The sequence below is a fragment of the Rhinatrema bivittatum genome, chromosome 7 (assembly GCF_901001135.1).
Source record: "Rhinatrema bivittatum chromosome 7, aRhiBiv1.1, whole genome shotgun sequence".
Taxonomy (NCBI): Eukaryota; Metazoa; Chordata; class Amphibia; order Gymnophiona; family Rhinatrematidae; genus Rhinatrema; species Rhinatrema bivittatum.
This window is the reverse complement of record NC_042621.1, coordinates 265,819,252-265,840,229: the sequence shown is the minus strand read 5'-3', so window position 1 is coordinate 265,840,229 and position 20,978 is coordinate 265,819,252. Positions and strand designations below refer to the sequence as shown.

General features: G+C 45.1%; 1 protein-coding gene across 5 annotated transcripts in view; it reads right to left on the bottom strand.

Annotated features, from left to right (window-relative positions):
- The window catches only part of ARMH3 (armadillo like helical domain containing 3), a 791,613-nt gene that overhangs the window by 666,771 nt on the left and 103,864 nt on the right, over nt 1-20,978 (bottom strand). For all 5 annotated transcript variants that reach the window (XM_029610203.1, XM_029610204.1, XM_029610205.1 and 2 more), the window contains exon 8: nt 1,426-1,512. In XM_029610203.1, the coding sequence (XP_029466063.1) occupies nt 1,426-1,512 (87 nt within the window). The remainder of the gene's footprint in view (nt 1-1,425; nt 1,513-20,978) is intronic.

Here is a 20,978-nt window from a genome sequence, read left to right as displayed (position 1 = left end):
TTCAGGGGAAGGGGGCTGATATAAATGAAAGTCCAGACCCGGTCACAGGTCTAGCAAGTCTGCCTATTGTTGGTGGGGGGGGGGGGGGGGGGGGCAGCGCCAATCTCACCACAGTGCTAGGGCTCAAACACTAGGACACAAATTATGTTCTTATACCCAGCAGCATGTGGCGCTACCATTAAACCACAAAGTTAGATCTAAGAGGTACTTATCTTACATTATCAGCAGAAAGCTTAACTAAACTAACAATCAAAGGGGCCGATGCAATACTTTGGCGCAGAAAGCGGGCACTGAACAGTTAGCACCCGCTTTCTTAACACGCCCCCATGCGCCCCCCCTGGGGGTGCCATGCAATATTTAAATTAGGGGGTTGCGTTAGCAAGGAGACGCTAGGGTTCGCTTGCGTGCCCCTAGCGCCTCCTTGCTAAGGAGAGTCCGAGTGCGTCGGCCCTCTGCCAGTTAGGAAAACCGATGCTGAGTTTATCAGTGTCGGTTTCCCTAAACACCGCACAGACAGGGGGTTCAGGAAAACGGATGCTTCTCAATTGAGCATCCATTTCCTGCACTCAACTGCTGGCGTTTTGGATTTTTTTTGGTTAAAATGTGTTTACTTTTTCCTCCTACTTAATATCACAATGATATTAAGTAGGAGGCAGTACAGAATATTTCTTTTGATTTACCTGGCATCAACCACTGTAGCAGCAATGTGAACTTATAATTAACAACGCTAGAAGTCCATCCCAAAGATGAATACATAACAAGACTATTACCATCCTCCTTTTCCCTTTATTTCCTTGTCCTCCCTTTTTCACCACCAACCTCACCCCCTTCCCTTCATCTCTCCCACTGTTAATTTATGCAAATATGTTTTAATTGTATATTCTCTGTTTGATTTTTGTAAACCATTGTGATGGCTGCAGCGAATGACGGTATATAAAATTGAACAAATAAATAAATAAATGTATTCTCTATACTCTGTTTCTTGTCAAGTTAAGATTAACTTGTTAATTTGACTTAAAAATTTAATAAATAAAGTTTAAAAAAAAAAAAAAAGAAAAAGAAAAGCAGTTTTTTCTACTTTTCTGTACTGGTTTAAGGAGTGCTCAGCAATTAACGCCTGCTCCAGGCAGGCGTTAATTGCTGATCACTAAATGTGCGTCCTAGATGCACTTTTTTTTTTTTTTTTTTGCATCTGGAGTGAATGCTAATAGCCTCAATCACATGCATTTGCATGTGATTAGCACTATTAGATTCATTCCGCATTGGATTTGGGTTGTAGAGGCGCTAATCCCCTTATTGCATAAGGGGATTAATTAGCGCCTCTACAACCCGCGATATTGCATTGGCCCCATAGACTTTGGAAAGGACATTAATGACAGTAAAAATGGTTGGTTAAGATCATCCCTACTAGATATATAAACTCACCTCATATTTTCTGTAGTTGACCAATAAGGCAAGAAGGACAACAGCATCATAACCATGCTCTCTACGAGTAGGAGGGTTGGAAAGAATCTACAAGAAGCATTAGAAATAAATAATATTGCTGAACACACGGTTTCTTGATCACTGAGAACGTCACCTAGCTACTATAAGTATATCAACAAATGGATGTAATCTTTCTTTTTATTTCTTCAGTTGTGCTGAAAGTGCAAAATATTTCATATTTTGAGTATTTTATTTCTATATATAAAACTTCATATGAAATGTGCAATATCATGTCACAAAATAACAGTATACAATAAAACTTTTGCATAGTCAATTTCTATTATGTAGCCTGAAATATTCAACTCAATTTGAGAGATCAAGAAAACGATCAAAATCCTTAACTCCTAAATAAGGTTAGCAAAATTACAAACATGGTTCCCATTTTATTTCAGAAGTACAAATTTACAGTTTCAGAGCATGTTATAATATTACTGTTACATAAACACTTAATATAATATAAACAACTAAAAATCAGTTAATTAGGCCATGCCATTTCTTTGTGATATCTTACTGATATTTCTGCTAATGCATGCAAATAAAATTAGGGAGTAAACATTTAAAACTGAGTATATTGTGGTGCAAACCCTTGTAAGTACTTTCCCCCAAAGGGATTTGCACCAATAATCAAAGCAAACTTATGCCAGTAATTGTGCTTTGATTATTGCCTAAGGAAAAATTGCACACACAGATTTGCTCCTGCTTTCTCTGCACATAAGTTTTTGGCTCATAACTGTGGGCCAGATTTTCAAAGGGATACACGCGTACCCCGAAAACCTGGCCCAAACTCCCCCTACGCGCCCCGAGCCTATGTTGAATAGGCTCGGCGGCACGCAAAGCCACAGGACGCGCGTAAGTCCCGGGGCTTTGCTGGGGGGGCGTTCCGGGGGGCGTGTCGCGGCTGGCGTGTCATTGGGGGCGTTCCGGGGGCGTGGCTGTGGCCTCCGGACCAGCCTCCGGACCCCGACGCGCCGGCGGCCGGCCCAACGCGCGCAAGTTACACCTGCTTCGAGCGGGCGTAACTTGTACAACAAAGGTGGGGGGGGGTTAGATAGGGCCGGGGAGGTGGGTTAGGTAGGGGACGGTGGGGGGAGGCCAAAGGAAAGTTCCCTCCAAGGCCGCTCCGATTTCGGAGTGGCCTCGGAGGGAACGGAGACAGGCTGTGCGGCTCGGCGCGTGCAGGCTGCCGATTTTGGGCAGCCTTGAGCGCGCCGACCCCGGATTTTAATGGATATGTGCGGCTATGCACGTATCTATTGAAATCCTGCGTACTCTTGTTCGCGCCTGGTGCGCGCACAAAAGTACGCGTGTGCGCGCAGATCTATAAAATCTACCCCTATGTGCATAGTTACATTCTCCATCATCCCCCCTCCCCTAGGACCACCTCCATAGTATGCAAACAAACATATGCATGCTACTGAAATGCACGCATACTTTTACCCACATACAGAGTGGGCAATAATCAAAGAGCTCAATAATCCTACTTCTACAAGGAATTAATCATAAACAATAACTAACTTCCTCTCTAAATCTTGGACCTTCATATACATAAGGGAGGTATGTTTTCACAACTACAACAAACTGTATACTTATTCACTTTTTGCCCTCAGTTGAAATCATTGGTCCATATCAGTATCTAAAACAAGGTCAATTTTTTCTTAATTTTTCTTTTTCAACTGCATATAAAACAAGTCATTAATTTGTACTAAAAGTTCCCCAACTTAGCTTTCAGTAGAGTTTTTAATAGAACTTTGTGAGCACACCATCTGTATGTGTATGAAGGTCCAAGATTTAGCATTTCTCTAGTACAAAAGTGATAGAGAGGAACTTATTTATTGTGTTCAATAATCAAAGAGCCCATTTCTGAAGGTAAAACACTTATCTGCAGAAATGTTTCTGATTATTGCCATCAATACTTCAGTGCCAGCATTCACTATTTAAATGTGAATAATAGCCGTGGCACTATTTCTGTTTTGTAACCAATTATGAAATGGGATTCTCAGACAACACTAATTTAGTCTGTTTCAATTTTTTATATTTTATGACAGACTATGGGCATCTGATCAGTGTTCACATTCCAAGCATCTAAGTAGAACTTTTACCAAACATCTGCTGCCTTCAAACAGCAAATTCTAACAAGAAATAAACTGTGCACATCACTAGTTGCTAATGGAGATAGATACTCTTATTCATGCTATCATAAACTCTTCTCTACCTCAACCAAAGCCACCCTCTCAACCACAAGTTCTGTTCATAAGTACAAGAAGTTTGTATCCCTTTTTCAAAGGCAAACTAGCTCAAGAGGCTTCACAGATTTTAGACCTCTAGTTCAGCATTCAAGCTTCAGACAGATGCTGATATGCAGTGACCCTTACCAGCCAAATAATAGCATTAAGAGCAAATCTCAGAAAAAAACTTTCATCCAGCATTCAAGATACATAAGAGTTCACGGTGGTCTGAGTATGCTGTCTGGAGTAGGAGAGCTATAAAGAGAGAGAAACAACGGGTCTAAAACCCCAAACACAACTATCGCTCCTATTCTGTGAAATAGAGATGGCCAAAAAATTAGGCACAGAAGTACATGTTCATGAGACAGAACAAACTATCCCCCAAATATGATTTTGCTAGCATGAGAGGAAATACCATGGGCTGAATATCTCCTAATATTGGGTGATTTATGTAACTTGTAACTCAGGCATTTTTCAGGCTCTAGAGTTTAAGTTATTATTTACTTAAGAACTGCTCGCCTCTTCAATTCCAAATGCAGGACTGTATCCCCCTCAGTCTTCAGAGATACAAAGTCCATTTCTCCCCCCCTCCCCTCCCCCTCCTCTAGAGCAGTTCAAGGTCCCATCACTCCAACTTACTGAATGCACTCATGGGATGCTGAAAAGCTAGTTTCATTCAGTAGACTATACTAGAGCAGGGGTTCCCAATCTGTGGTCCGCAGAACCCTAGGGTTTCGCCAGATCATAACAGGGGGTCCACGGGAAGTGATATGGATTTGCTACCTTTTCTCTCTCCCCTATACTCCTAAGAAGAAATCCTGCACCGTCAAAGAAGAGGCCCGACAGCCCGCTGGCATATCCCAGTCACAGAAGACTGAAGGAGGCAGCAGAACTACCAGCGCATCTATCCCACTGACAGCTGAAGACTGAAAGAGGTCCATAAGCCACCGGCGCACCCATCCCGCCAACGACTGAAGATTGAAAAATGCCACAGGGCAGCCACCACAGCATTCCTACCTGCTGGCAGCATGAGAGAGGAAGCAGCCACAGACCTCCCACCTGCAGACTCCAGGAAATAAAGAGGAAGAGGCCCAGGAGAGAGTGAGGGTTTGAGAGCCTGTGTGAATGACAGAGAAGGAGTGTATGTGTCTGTGAGAGCATATGTGTATCTGTGAGGGCATATGTATGAGAGAGAGAGCATAAGAACATAAGAAATTGCCATAATGGGTCAGACCAAGGGTCCATCAAGCCCAGCATCCTGTTTCCAACAGTGGCCAATCCAAACTTCAAGTATCTGGCAAGTACCCAAAAACTAAGTATATCTCACGCTAAAAATGCTAGTAATAGCAGTGGCTATTTTCTAAGTCAACTTGATTGACAGCAGGTAATGGACTTCTTCCCCAAGAGCTTATCCAAACCTTTTTTAAACCCAGCTACATTAACTGCACTAACCACATTCCCTGGCAACAAATTCCAGAGTTTAATTGTGCGCTGAGTGAAAAATAATTTTCTCCGATAAGTTTTAAATGTGCTACATGCTATCTTCATGGAGTGCCCCCTAGTCCTTCTATTAGGATTACTACTTCTATGATATCAACACTGTTGTTGTGGTTCACTCGTTTATCACTCTTATTATGATTATTATTATGATTATTATTAGTATTGGTATTATTATCATTATTATTATGCTATCTAAGTCAAATGGATGGAGACTAAATGTTAAATATGCCATAGAAATGCAATTTATAAGTCATGTATTATCTTTGACACTTTAATAAAATAAAATTAAAAAAAAAGAGTAAATAACTGATTCACATTTACCCATTGTAGACCTCATGATTTTTTTTTTTTTTGTAAACTCTGTTTATTGGGTTTTGTTTTTCACTCGTAACCATAAGGTAACAGACATTGCAAAATGAGGAAAGGGGGAACATTACATCAAAGGTCCGCCATGTACAGCATCATGGTGGAAAGGCCAATTGGTCACTATTGGTAATGTATACACACCCACTGATAACCCACAACAGTGAAAAGAAAAGAAAAGAAAAGAAAGAGTACCAGTAACCTTAACCCTGGTTCTCATAGTCAACCTGTAGGTACCACTGTTGATGTAACACTGTCCCACGTCTTTTCCCCCTCCTCTGGAGTTTTAAGTAGGTGGGTTTTCCCTTCCCACCAAACCTTTAACGTGGCAGGGTAAAGGAGGCCGAATTTTGTTCGCTTCTCAAAGAGCTGTTAGCAAATCGCTGAAAATGTTTTCCACTGCTGTGAGACCTGAGCTGAGTAGTCCTGTGTGATTCTCACACTGTAGTTTTTGTATTTCGCCTCCGGGTTTCGCAGATAGGCTAGCCAGATTTTTTGCTTAATGGCTGAATTAAGAATCTTCGCAATAGCTATAAGAGGGCGCTTATCCGAATCTCGGTGTATCCCCAATCTGTGCGCTCTTTCAACTTTTAGCGTGCCTTGCAGGTCAGGGAGGCCCACCGCCGCCGGTAACCAGTCCTCTAGAAAGTCCATCAGACCTTGATCGTCCACGGTCTCTGGCAGCCCCAGGAATCGCAAATTATCTCGGCGGAGCCGATTTTCTAGGTCGTCCATCTTCTGCAAGCAGTCGGTGAGGGCCTTGTCTTGCACGCTGGTTTTCTCTACATTGGCGGTGAGCCCCTCCTCCAACCCGACAATCCTTTCCTCTAAGCCGTCGAGCCGCAGATGAAGATCCGCTAGTGAGGATTTTACCTCCTCTAGTTGTTGAGTGATCCTGGCTAACTTTGCATCCAGCGTAGAGTCTAGCGTGGCTTTCAGGGTTTCCACCGTGAGCGGCATTGCCTGCGAAGGGCCTGTGTCTCCTGGGCTCGCCGCCATTTTGGGATCTGCCGTTTTCAGCTTGTCTTTTTCTTTTTCGCGTTTTCCTCCTCATGCAGCCATCGGTTGTGGTGATTTGCTCATATAGTGCACAATCGACATGAGCTGTACCAGAAATAGCTCGTTGCACACCAGTTCACCGTTTCAGGGGGGATGATATCGATGAATTTAAGTCCATGGCATCCGGAGCTCAGGGAGAGCACGTCCTCCCTAGCAGATCATCCCACGTGACACCCCCCCTCTCATGATTTTAAAGACCTCTATCATATCCCACCCCCTCAGCAGTCTCTTCTCCAAGCTGAACAGCCCTAACCTCTTCATTGGAGAGCTGTTCCATCCTCTTTATCATTTTTCTCGCACTTCTCTGTACCTTCTCCACCGCAATTATATCTTTCTTGAGATGCGGCGACCAGAATTGTACACAGTATTCAAGGTGCGGTCTCACCATGGAGCGATACAGAGGCATTATGACATCTTCCGTTTTATTCACTATTCCCTTCCTAATAATTCCTAACATTCTGTTTGCTATTTTGACTGCCGCAGCACACTGAGCCGATGATTTCAAAGTATTATCCACTATGACGCCTAAATCTCTTTCCTGGGCAGTAGCTCCTAATATGGAACCTAGCATCATGTAACTACAGCATGGGTTATTTTTCCCTATATGCATCATCTTGTACTTATCCACATTAAATTTCATCTGCCATTTGGATGCCCAATTTTCCAGTCTCACAAGGTCCTCTCCTGCAATTTATCACAATCTGCTTCTGATTTAACCACTCTGAATAATTTTGTATCAACTGCAAATTTGATCACCTCACTCATCGTATTCCTTTCCAGATCATTTATAAATTGAAAAGCACGGGTCCTAGTACAAATCCTTGAGGCACTCCACTGCCCAGCCCCCTCCACTGAGAAAATTGTCCATTTAATCCCACTCTCTGTTTCCTGTCTTTTAACCAGTTTGTAATCCATGAAAGGATGTTGCCACCTATCCCATGACTTTTTACTTTTCTTAGAAGCCTCTCATGAGGAACTTTGTCAAATGCCTTCTGAAAATCCAAATACATTACATCCACCAGTTCACCTATATCTACATGTTTATTAACCCCTTCAAAAAAGTGAATCAGATTTGTGAGGCAAGACTTCCCTTGGGTAAAGCCATGCTGACTTTGTTCCATTAAACTATGTCTTTCTATATGTTCTGTGATTTTGATCTTTAGAACACTTTCCACTATTTTTCCTGCCACTGACATCAGGCTAACTGGTCTGCAGTTTGCCGTATCAACCCTGGAGCCCTTTTTAAATATTGGGGTTACGTTAGCCACCCTCCAGTCTTCAGGTACAATGGATGATTTTAATCATAGTTTACAAATCTTAACTAATAGATCTGAAATTTCATTGAGTTCCTTCAGAACCCTGGGGTGCATACCATCCGGTCCAGGTGATTTACTACTCTTCAGTTTGTCAATCAGGCCTACCACATCTTCTAGGTTCACAGTGATTTGGTTCAGTTCATCTGAATCATTATCCATGAAAACCTTCTCCGGAATGGGTACCTCCCTAACATGCTTTTCAGTAAACACCGAAGCAAAGAAATCGTTTAATCTTTCCTCGATGGCCTTATCTTCTCTAAGTGCCCCTTTAACCCATCATCTAATGGTCCAACTGACTCCCTCGCAGGCTTTCTGCTTCGGATATGTTTTAAAAAGTTTTTACTGTGAGTTTTTGCCTCTACGGCCAACTTCTTTTCAAATTCTCTCTTAGCCTGTCTTATCATTGTCTTACATTTAACTTGCCAGCACTTATGCTTTATCTATTCTCTTCTGTTGGATCTTTCTTCCAATTTTTGAATGAAGATCTTTTGGCTAAAATAGCCTCTTTCACCTCACCATAAGTATCTGTGAGCAGCAGTATAAGACAGAGCATGTGTGTCTGTGAGAGCATGTGCATATGAGAGAGTGTATGTGTGAGAGCACGTGTATGAAAACATGTGTGTATGAGAATGCATGCATGTCTGTGAGACGGCGTATTTATGAGAGAGCGCTTAAATGCATGAGCATCGTTTATGAGAAAGTGACTGTGTGTTGTTTGAGAGAGAAAGACACAGAGATCATGTGTTGCGTCCGTCAGTCGCAGACGGCTGTGACTGCTCTGCCTTACCTCTTTTTTCTCCCCTCTCTCTCTCTTTGGGCAAGATGGCTGTCTGGTGCCGAGGGCCTCAGCGTTTCCAGACCAGCATGGGTGTCCCCATCCGCCATGCTCACTCCCGAGGTCTCCTAGGGCACGAGCGCGCACATCTCAGACGCTCAAATACACGTCATGGTGGGAAACTCGGGGGGCGGCCCCACCACATGACGTCAGTACCTCCGGGTATATCTAGCCTCTGCTTCTGCTACCAATTTGAGTTAGCAAAGTCTTCGCTTTGCTACTCTGCCTGCTCTAAGCTGCTCTCTTAGACACTACTTTCACGCTAAGGGCCTCGCTCCAGCAGAAGCTCTGGACACCTGATCCTTGGGGGTCTCTCGCTTCCAACTTCCCTTTGGGGTCCTCACTAACCAGACAACCGCTCCTTGGGGGTCTTTTCTCTCTATTTCAGTTCCAGGATATTGGACCACTGGGTACTCGCTCCTCAAAGGCCTATCTACTTCATATCCTGCACCACGGACCTTCGGTCCCACCATTCTACCATCAGGAAGACGCCTTCACTCTCTGATTACCTCTATGATCCGGCGCTCCAACTCCACCCACCAGCAGCGGCATTACCCACACTGCGGGCTCCTGCCCATCGTGAACATCTGAGTGAGACTATACTTCTGAGCCTGTTGAGCGTATTGGCACCTCGTGGATCAGTGCCTTACCTTCCTGCTTCACCATCTATTTACAGCAGTACAATAAAGACTCTATCCATTCTGTGTCTACTATCTGTGTCAGCCAATCGCAGTGGTTCCCCACAGGGCTCCTCCCCTTGGGCGGAGTCATCTCCATTGCAACCAAGGGTCCACAATGCCTCAAACACAACATCATGTGTGTGTGAGTGAGAAATGATTGTGTGTATGTGTATGTATAAGAGAGAGGAGACAGACTGTGCATTCCCCTCCTAATCCACAGCAATCTGAGGGTGATTAGAAATCAAAAGTTCCCAGGCATGGAGAGTGAGGAATTTTTTAATCCTTGTTAGTTTTTAATTGTTGGCTATTTGATATTTCTAATGTTTTGAAATATTTTATTGGTGTTTGGGGAAATTTAAAAATAATTTATTAGATTTTAATTATTGGTTGTTCTATATATCAGATGTTTTGAAATATACTTTTTATTAGTATGGTTTTACTATTGGTAATTTATATTTCTTGATTATATTGTTTAATGAGGAATGCAATGTTTTTGTTTTTCTATTATTGCATTGCTGTTTCCAATTCCGTTGTTGTCTGTGCGTTTGTATTTATACTTTATGGTCTCTTTATTCTGTTCCTGGCAAGGGTCTGTCAGTGTTTTGCATGTGTGACTTAGGCGAGGTATTCTTCTAGCATGTAGCTTCTATATAGGGACCTACTAAAGCTGGACTTGTTCAGTTTTTAGGGCCTGTTGTAATATTTGCAGTATTGCCTTTTCATAGGTAGAACTGTTACTGTTTGAGTCTGGCAGTTAGGGTTTTATGGTATGGCAGGCTTCCTATAGGTCCCAAGTACATTTTTTGCAGGATTTTGTATTAAACATCCCTCCTTCCCTTATACAATATTCCTGGTAATGGAAGGAGTTTGTGTTGTTATTAATGAGGTGACATCAGAATTTGATTATTTTTGAATGTTAAAGGGAAGTACCCTTGTTCTGCTCTGCACCCTTTGTTAGGTGAGTTTCTATGAATGCAGGGTATTGTAGAACTTGAAGTACAGGTTTTATATTAGGATTCTGTCCTCCTACTCTTATAGGGAAGAATTTTCATTGATTAATACGTTTGAATAATTTTGGTGGTGGTTAAAACTGGCCAGGGGTTTCTTTGTTACTTAGAAGGATCTTCTGTCTAGAGATGCCTCTGACATACATGCCCAGCATTTTGTGACAATGGTGCAAAATGTTTGTAGTGGTGCCTCTTGATTTAGGAATGGGGGTGTCCTATCTCTGCAAGTATGGAATTTGCTAACAGGCAGGTGTGGAGAGAGCACTGGACCCCCAAGATCGAACTAAGAGGGTGGTTTCCCTGTCATAGATGATCTTCTTCAAAAATAAATAAATAAATACAACCATTGGGGGGGGGGGGGGGGAGATTGGAAGGTATATTTGTACCAAACCTCTATCCACCTCTCCTTTTTAGTGATGTGGCCCTATCTCAAACATCCCTCCTTCCCATTCCCCATTAGTCTTCTCACTCTGTCTCTGTTTCATGGTCCATCCCAACCAGTCCCCCTCTCTCTCTCTCCACCAGTCCATCCTTCAAGAATCTCTCTCTCCCCCCTCCACAGTCCATCCCCACCAAGAACATAAGAAAGCAAATGTTGCTTACCTGTAACAGGTGTTCTCACAGGACAGCAGGATGTTAGTCCTCACAAATGGGTGACATCGAGGATGGAGCCCAACCAGGGAAACCTTCTGTCAAAGTTTCTACAACTTTGACTGGCCCCTACTGGGCATGCCCAGCACGGCACCAACCCTGCAGCCAGCAGGGGTCCCCCTTCAGTCTTGTTTCAAAGCTACAGGCAGTGCCGAAAAAATAAAACAACAAAACGTTACGAACCCAACACCGCGGGGCAGCGGGTGGGTTTCATGAGGACTAACATCCTGCTGTCCTGTGAGAACACCTGTTACAAGTAAGCAACATTTGCTTTCTCACAGGACAGGCAGGATGGTAATCCTCACATATGGGTGAGTACCGAGCTGAGGATATCCGAATATGCACCAAATGTACCCAACGGCGTGCAACAGGCACAACTGGGGTGGAATTTGGTAGAGGGCATCCTGAACCCCACCGGGCAGGCGGAAGGGTGTTGGTACGTCACGTTGGAAATAGGTTACGCAGGACAGATTGGTCGAAGATGGAATCCTGTCTTCCGGCTTTGTCCAAGCAATAGTGGGCTGCGAAAGTGTGGCGAGAACTCCAGGTGGCAGCCCTGCAAATATCAGGCAGCGGCACCAATCGTAGGTGTGCTACTGAAGTCACCATGTCCCTTACAGAGTGTGCTTTAACACGGTCTTGGAAAGTAATGCCTGCTTGCTGATAGCAAAAAGATATGCAGTCTGCCAACCAGGAGGAGAGAGTCTGCTTACCCACAGGTTGCCCTAATTTGTTAGGATGGAAAGAGACGAATAACTGAGTGCTCTTCCTGTGGGCAACTGTACGGTCTAGGTAGAACGCTAGAGCCCGTTTACAGTCAAGGGTATGCAAAGCCTGTTCCCCTGGGTTGGAGTGAGGCCTGGGAAAGAAGATAGGTAGTATGATGGATTGATTAATGTGAAACTCCGAAACTACCTTAGGCAAAAACTTAGTGTGAGTGCGGAGTACCGCCCGGTCCTGCAGGAGTTTAGTGTAAGGTGGATAGGTAACTAGGGCCTGTAACTCACTAACCCTGCGAGCTGAAGTGACAGCCAAAAGGAAAATCACTTTCCATGTGAGATATTTTAGGTCACAGGAGTGAAGAGGCTCGAATGGTGGTTTCATGAGCCGCCCGAGAACCAGATTAAGGTCCCAAGAAGGGGCCGGAGGACGTAAAGGTGGCTTGATATGGAGCAAGCCTTTAAGAAAACGTGTTACGAGGGGTTGTACTGATATAGGGACATCCCCGACAGCTTTATGGAAGGCGGCTACCGCACTGACATGCATTCTGATGGAAGAGGTTTTTTAGACCTGATTCCGATAAGTGCCAGAGATAGTCCAAAAACCTTGGGATTGGACAGGAAAAGGGATCAAGGGATTGTGAAGAACACCATGATGTATACCTTTTCCATTTATAGGAATAAGACTTTCTTGTGGAAGGCTTCCGTGAAGCAATCAGGACACGAGAAACCGAATCTGAAAGGTTAAGTGGTTGAAGGAATAACCTTTCAACATCCATGCCGTCAGGGACAAGGCCTGAAGATTGGGATGGCGTAGACATCCGTCGTTCTGAGTGATCAGAAGCGGGTGCTTTCCCAAGGGAATGTGCCTGCGGATGGAGAGATCCTGGAGTATGGGAAACCACACTTGGCGTGGCCAGTGAGGTGCTATCAGGATCATGGTTCCCTTGTCCTGACGGTGCTTCACGAGAGTCTTCGAGAGAAGAGGAAGTGGAGGGAATGCATAAAGCAGACCGGTTGCCCACGAGAGGGAGAATGCATCTCTGGGCTGAGAGCACTCACTCCGAATGAGGGAGCAGTAATTGTCCACTTTGTGGTTCTGAGGGGACGCAAAGAGGTCTATTTGGGGATGACCCCATTGCTGGAAGAGAGAGGTCGCTACCGAGGGATTGAGAGAGACCACTCGTGCGGCTGGAAGACATGACTCAGTTTGTCTACCAAGACATTGTGCACTCCCAGCAAATAGGTGGCCCTGAGGTACATTGAGTGGGAGAGTGTTTCCGCCCAAATCTGCGCAGCTTCCTGACACAGAAGGAAGGAGCCTGTGCCTCCCTGCTTGTTGATGTACCACATGGCCACCTGGTTGTCCATCTGAATCAGAATGACGTGATTCGATAGGCAATCCTGAAAAACTCTGAGAGCATATCGCATTGCTCGAAGCTCCAGGAAATTTATCTGGTGTTTGGCTTCCTCTGGAGACCAAAATCCTTGTGACTGCAGATCGTTCACATGAGCTCCCCAGCCGAGGTTGGAAGCGTCGGTGGTGAGAATGAGTTGAGGATCTGGTAGGTGAAAAGGCAGTCCCTGGAGGAGGTTGTTCTGATCTTTCCACCAGGTGAGAGACAGACGGAGTGCGACGGTGATGTGGACAATGGTTGACAGAGGCTGAGTTGCTTGAATCCATTGTGACCTCAGAGTCCAATGCATGACTCTCATGGCCAGGCGGGCCATTGGTGTGAGATGGACTGAGGACGCCATGTGTCCGAGAAAGACAAGGAATTGCCGAGCTGTTGCTGTATACTGAGACTGCAACTGGTGAGCGAGGGACACGAGGGTTTGCACTCGTTGTTGAGGTAGAAAGGCTTTTGCCTGTAAGGTGTCCAAGTCTGCCCCAATGAACGACAAGGCTTGAAATGGGACTAAATAGGATTTCTCGTAATTGACAAGAAATCCTAGAGAAATTAGAGTGTGTAGGGTCAAATCCAGGGACGATCGAGCGGCTTGCTGGGTTGGGGCCCTGATTAACCAGTCGTCTATATAGGGGTAGACGTGATCACCTTCTTTCCTGAGAAAGGTTGCGACAACTACGAGACATTTGGTAAAGACTCGTGGTGCTGATGCTAGACCGAATGGAAGCACCCGGTATTGATAGTGCCTTGGGCCTACTAAAAACCTGAGGTACTTGCGATAAGCTGGAGCTATCGCAATGTGGGTGTATGTGTCCTGGAGGTCCAGAGAGCAGAGCCAGTCTCCTCTTTGCAGAAGAGGTAGAAGCGAGCCCAAGGTTACCATCTTGAACTTTTCCCGGTGAAGGTACTTGTTGAGGGCATGTAGGTCCAGAATTGGATGAAGCCCCCCGGATTTTTTGGGGATCAAAAAGTACCGGGAATAGAACCCTAGGCCTTTTTGCGAAAGAGGAACGAGTTCTATTGCCCTTAACTGGAGAAGAAGGGAAACCTCCTGCTCCACAAGGACAGAGTGGTCGGTTACTCTCCACACTTGTAGAGGTGGTGATTCCGGTGGAAGAGCAAGAAAGTTCAGGTGGTAACCCTGAGCAATGATTGTTAGCACCCATTGGTCGGTAGTGATTTATTGCCACCTGCCGTGAAAGTGGCACAATCAACCTCCCACTGGTATGCCTGGCAGAGGAATCAGGCTGCTGCTCTCCAAGGGAAAGTAAAAAACCTGAAGCAGGCCCCGGCTGGGGGGCTGCTTGTGGCTTTTGCTTCCGGGGCTGGCAAGGCTGAGATTTTTGATAAGGCCTCGTAACTCAGGACCTTGATGGTGGAGGATAGTACTTCCTTGGGCGGAAGAATGACTTCTTAGAGTCCTTCTTGAAGGGCTGTCTAGAAGGGAAGTCAGAAGGTATCGATGAGAGCTGTTTGAGGGTCTCATGATGGTCCTTTAATTCAGCCACTATTTGCTGAATCTGTTCACCGAACAGATTATCTCCTATACAGGGCAGGTCAGAGAGCCTGTCTTGTACTTCTGGGCGAAGGTCAGAAGACTTGAGCCAGGCCCAATGTCTTGCCGAAATGGCAGTTGCAGACACTCTAGTGGAGGTGTTGAAAATATCGTAAGCTGTTCTTATCTCATGCTTTCCTGCCTCAAAACCCTTGTTGACAAGGATTTGAACATGTTCTTGGAATTGGTCAGACAGGATTTCGGAGAAGTCCTGTATTTGCTTGAAAATGACCCTGTTGTATTGGGTCATGTACAGCTGGTAAGAAGCAATTCTGGAGATGAGCATCGCCCCTTGGAACACTCGTCGACCGATACTGTCTAGGAACTTGTGTTCCTTGACAGGAGGGGTAGAGGAGTAAGGCTTTGTCCTTTTTGCTTTCTTTTGAGCTGATTCTACCACAACTGAGTGGTGGTCGAGCTGAGATTTTTGAAAGCCAGGGGCTGACTGTACTAGATAGGTAGTGTCAGCCTTTCTGTGTACTGGGGCAATGGATCCAGGGTTTTCCCAGTTCTTTTGAGGAGGTCAAGAAGAACTTGATGAATGGGAATAGAAGTGATAACTTTAGGGGCATCCAGGAACTGGAGAAGCTCCATCATCTGGTGCCTATCATCTTGCTCCGTCTGAAGCTGAAAAGGGACCAATTCCGACATTTCCTTCACAAAATTAATGAAAGAGAGGTCCTCTGGAGGAGAACGCTTTCTACTTTCAGTAGGAGAGGGAGGTGAAGGTAAGTCATCGGTGTCTGTGGAAGTATCATCACCCCAGGTGTCGTATGGATCAGCAGGCTGACCTGTAGGATGAGAAGGGGGTTGGATTCCCGAAGGACCCGGCTGAGGCTCCGAGAAAATCGAAGGAATCACCGGGGGCACCATGGACGCCCTGGGGGGTATCGGTGCCGGCATCGATGGCACAGATGTGTGTATCGCCCCCTATGAATCGGTGGCGAGGGACGACATGGCATCGATGGCTGAGGCAATACCCCCGAAGGAGGAATGCAAAACGGTGTTTTTCCTCCCGATGAAGCTGTCATCGGGGAGCGCACCGGAGCCATCGGAGACCCGGGAATCACCGGTGGAACGGCAGTCATGAGCGCCTCCATCCGGGAGAGCAGCGGTGCCAGTGCTGCTGGAATCGGGTCGGTGACCAGTTCCACTCTCGGTGCCGGTGTCGGTGGCGGAGGAACTTGGAGTCGTTGCATCGCCTTGTCGATGGCCTCCTGGACCAGCCAGTCCAGTTCTTCCCGGAGACTTGGGGCAATCAGCCCCGGCTCCGTGACGGAAGAGGGAGGCTGAGGCACAGTCAGAGGGACCACCTTTACAGGTGGAATCGTGACTCCCAAACCCTGATCGGGTGAGGGTGGCCTCGATGTCCCGGTCGCAGGAGTGGTCGGTGCCGTTCCTGGACGGGGCTTCTTCAATGGTGGCTCGGACGGTGGCGAAGTCGATGATTTCACTCCCTCGACGTTCCGAGACTTACGATGCCGATAGCGATGTTTCTCCCTATGATCCCCTCGATCTTGAGGGGGAGAATCGAGAGTCGATGGCCGTGAAGACGTCAATGGCGGGCGGTCACCGGACAGATGTCGATGCTGGTGCGACTTCGACGGTGCCGGTCCCGATGACATCAATGCGATGGACAGCGTTGGGGTGTGAGCACGGAAAAGGAGTCCCATTTTCTCCATTCTGGCTTTGCGACCTTTTGTTGTCATGAGAGCACATTTGGTGCAAGTCAGGACATCATGCTCACGGCCTAAACACATTACACAGACTCTATGAGGGCCTGTGATAGACATGGTGCGAGTACAGTCCGGGCACTGACGAAACCCCGACGCCATGGCCATAGAAAAAGTCGAGCCGCGGTACGGTCGACGGCCAGTAGGCCGCGAGGGCCAAACTCGACGGTAATCGACGAAAAACGGTGAAAAACTTACCAGAGTACCGTGGCCTGAGAAAAGTTAGAGGAGGGACCCCTGTGGGGCAATTTAATTTTAATTAACTCTGTGAGGAAAATTCCTGTCAGGAATCTCTTCAGAGCTCCTAAACTGCGAGGCTACTGCTGCACGGAAAAAAGAAGACTGAAGGAGGACCCCTGCTGGCTGCAGGGTTAGTGCCATGCTGGGCATGCCCAGTAGGGGCCAGTCAAAGTTCTGGAAACTTTGACAGAAGTTTTCCGTGATTGTGCTCCACCTTGATGATGTCACCCATATGTGAGGACTACCATCCTGCTTGTCCTGTGAACATAAAAAATTGCCATGCTGGGTCAGACCAAGGGTCCATCAAGCCCAGCATCCTGTTTCCAAAACGGCCAAACCAGGCCACAAGAACCTGGCAAATATCCAAACACTAAGAAGATCCCATGCTACTGATGCAATTAATAACAGTGGCTATTCCCTAAGTAAACTTGATTAATAGCCGTTAATGGACTCCTCCTCCAAGAACTTATCCAAACCTTTTTTAAATCCAGCTACACTAACTGCACTAACCACATCCTCTGGCAACAAATTCCAGAGCTTTATTGTGCATTGAGTGAAAAAGAATTTTCTCCGATTAGTCTTAAATGTGCTACTTGCTAATTTCATGGAATGCCCCCAATCTCTCTCTCTCTCTCTCGTCCCCTCCACCAGTCCGTCTCTCTAACTCCTTCCACTAGTCTACCTCCCTCCATCAGTCCATCCCCAACATTCTCTCAATCTCTTTCCTTCCACCAATTTCTTTCTTGCCAGTCTCTCTCCACCCCCTAGTCCATTCTGGTCAGTCTCTTTTCCTCCACCAGTCCATCTCCACCAGTTTGTTTTTCTCTCCCTCCCACCCCTAGTCCATTCCCCACAGTTGCTCCAGATCCAGCTATGTGGTTGCCTGTAGTTTCACTACGTAAGTTATTGAATTTAAGTACATTCTTGCAAATTTACTGCTGTGCTTTGCAATTACACTGTATGTATTCCATTTATATCAGTAAGCATTATTTAATAAAGTTCTATATATTATGAATAAGCCTGGTGTGCATATAATTAATTCTTTGTTATTACATTAATCACTTTTCTATATATGGCACATAACTGCAGGTAAAAATGAAAGGGAAGCAAGTGGGGGTCTTGACAATTTGGGAGGTTGAAAAGGGATCCATGCTCCCAAAAAGGTTGGGAACCCCTGCACTAGAGGCTTCCTTTCACATGCACCAGTGAAAATCAGCTGCATGACACACAACATTTGTGTCCATCACCATCTTCCCTTGCTGGAGGTGGTACAAGAGACTGATAAAGAGGAGGACGCTGAAGATTCAGAAAGCTGCCACTACAGATGTAGCAACCCAGAGAGTTTGCAAGATTTCCCAATTCTTTGGTTATGAGCTCTATGAAAGGTGTGTGATGTATAATAAGTGATGTAACCTTCAATTCTAATGTAAACAAGATTATATATATGTAAGAGTAAATTACACAATGTCTAAGTTTCTCGCCATTATAATCTACTATGGAGTGGCATACAAACTATGAAAAGCAGAACAGAAATCACAAATTAAATGAAATTAAGTGTTGTTATGCCACAGCTGAGATTTTAAATTTTGAGAATAGTTTTGTTGGCCTGATTTCTGTAGGGGCAGTGTCTCCAAATGAGTTTGTGCATACCATAACAGGAATAAACCTCATTCTTAAGTGTTTTATTGTCCTCTTTTATAGGAGCTTCTCCATTAAAGGTACACCATGGCATGTCATGCAGCAATAGACAAGGCACCTTTACATCATACTCCGCCAAACTCATGTCACAAATTTGATATAGAGACTTTTAGGGACAGTCTGGTGGCTCACTGGCAGTGCAGTGCACTACCATACAAAGGATCTAGGTTTGATTCATAGGTCAGGCTGGTCAGTGCTGGTGTTCATACCCCCAGGAGGGAAGGAACTCCCAGTCATTGTGCAACAGTGACAGCTAGAGCTCCTGACTGCAGGGTTCCAGAAGGAGCCCTACATAAGAACATAAGGAATCGCCATGCTGGGTCAGTCTAAGGGTCCATCAAGTCCAGCATCCTGTTTCCAACAATGGCCAAACCAGGCTACAAGAACCTGGCAAGTACCCAAACACTAAGAAGATCCCATGCTACTGATACCAGTAATAGCAGAGGCCATTCCCTAAGTCAATTTGATTAACTGCTATTAATGGACTTCTCCTCCAAAAACTTATCCAAACCTTTTTTAAACCCAGCTACACTAACTGCACTAATCATATCCTCTGGCGACAAATTCCAGAGCTTAATTGTGCATTGAGCGAAAAAGAATTTTCTCTGATTAGTCTTAAAATGTGCTACCTGCTAACTTCATGGAGTGTCCCCTAGTCCTTCTATTACCTGGTGTATGGTCTTCAGCTGAGAACTGTCACTGCAATGTCTGGACTGAGTGAGTTGAGAGGGGATATAAAATAGAGGACAAATCCCTAGGTTGTTGCAAATAAAGGCTCATGGTACCAGATCCCCACCCAGTTCAGCTGGAAGACCAAAGGAATAGGAGAAAATTTATGGGCTCCTAAAAAAATAGAGGCTTTTATACTATCTACACTCTTACAAATTTTAAATGAACTACTTTTCTTGTCCTTACAGAAAAACACAAGGCTTGTTACATATAAGTACAGATACTGCTAACTCCTTTTTAACCACACTCTGATTTGGTGATATGCTACCAATTTCTCATTATAGGGCTCTTACCACTTCAAATTTCTTATTATAGGAGCTCTCACCAGCTCTGCTCCATTTGGCAAGACAATCTGTTGAAAGGCAGAAGACTACTATACAGTATAATGTTATTTGGGATCTTATTTCCTGTAACAAAGGTCAAAGACAGTTTTTTACTCTGGCTTAAAGAGAATATAGAGTTGATTAAATGACCAGAGGCCTGCAACTTCTGTTACTACCTAAACAAAATGTGCTGAAAAGTGGTTAAACCAGAACATTTTTCTAAGTCTCCCCTCTGCTGCATTTCCTTCCCAGGCACCTTGTTACAGTCAAGTTACAGGATAATCCCCTAAATAGAAAATGCTGTAAATCAGTGGTTCCTAAACCTGTCCTATGACCTGCAGAGCCAGTCAGATTTTCAGGATATCCACGATGAATAGGCATGACATAAATTTGCATACACCAAAGACCCATAAAAGTAACTGCGCATTCCCTTCTTGAAACTGGGACAGTTTGGCACCAAGGGGAACTTTAGAGGATTTGCTGAAGCCTAGACATGAAATGAGGTCACATTTAGAAAGAGCCTGATAGGATCTGTAGTCTTTGGGCATGCTTAGCTGAGAGGCCAGCTGAAGGCGATTAGAGATTGGCTCTCTTTAATCCAGTTGAAGTAAACTGCCAGAAAGTGTTAGAGAAGAGGAGGAGGGCTGGAACAACGTCATGAAATCAGAGCCCTGAGCATGGCTAGGGAGTCTAAAAGCAAATATCAGTAGGATCGCCATTTGTTTGAAGGCAGGATCAACCAGCTCTGGGATGCTGACTTGGCACGCGAGTTCAACAGCATGGGGAACCAGAAATGCTTAGAATTTCTAACTACCTGTTAGAAATATATTTATTTAGGAACATTTATAAATTGCCTTACAGATCATAATAAATCTCTCAAAGCGATGTAAATCACAAAGAACTCTTAGACATCAAATTATTAGAACAACTGAATAACGAACAGTAATAACAAGGACAAATAAACACAACACTTAACGCAGTCACGTAGTAGAGACCAAATGTCGGTTGGCACTATGATAATTAGAGGCTGGTGAGCGAAATATCACTCAGCCATTTTTAACATGGCGTCAGAGTGGCAGCCACCCCACCCCTCTCACTCCACTGTGGCCCGGAATACAGTGTTAAGTTGAAAGCTGGAGACTCTAAATGCAAGTTGCGAAGACTTGCAGGCCGATGCAATAAGACGCACATTAAAACGGGCACTCGTATTGCGTGCCTGTTTTCTTAACGTGCGCACAGGCACATCTCCTGGGCACCTGATGCAATATTTAAATGAGCTGCTGTGTTAAAAAGGACATGTTAGGGAAGATTTGTGGGTCCCTAGCACTCAAATGCATTGGGCGCCCACAATTGCAACGGGAGCTCAATATGAGCATCCGTTTTATCCTGGATCAGGTCGATTTCGCCCAATGTACAAGCACAATAGCAAAGGACGAAATTGTCCTGGAGCG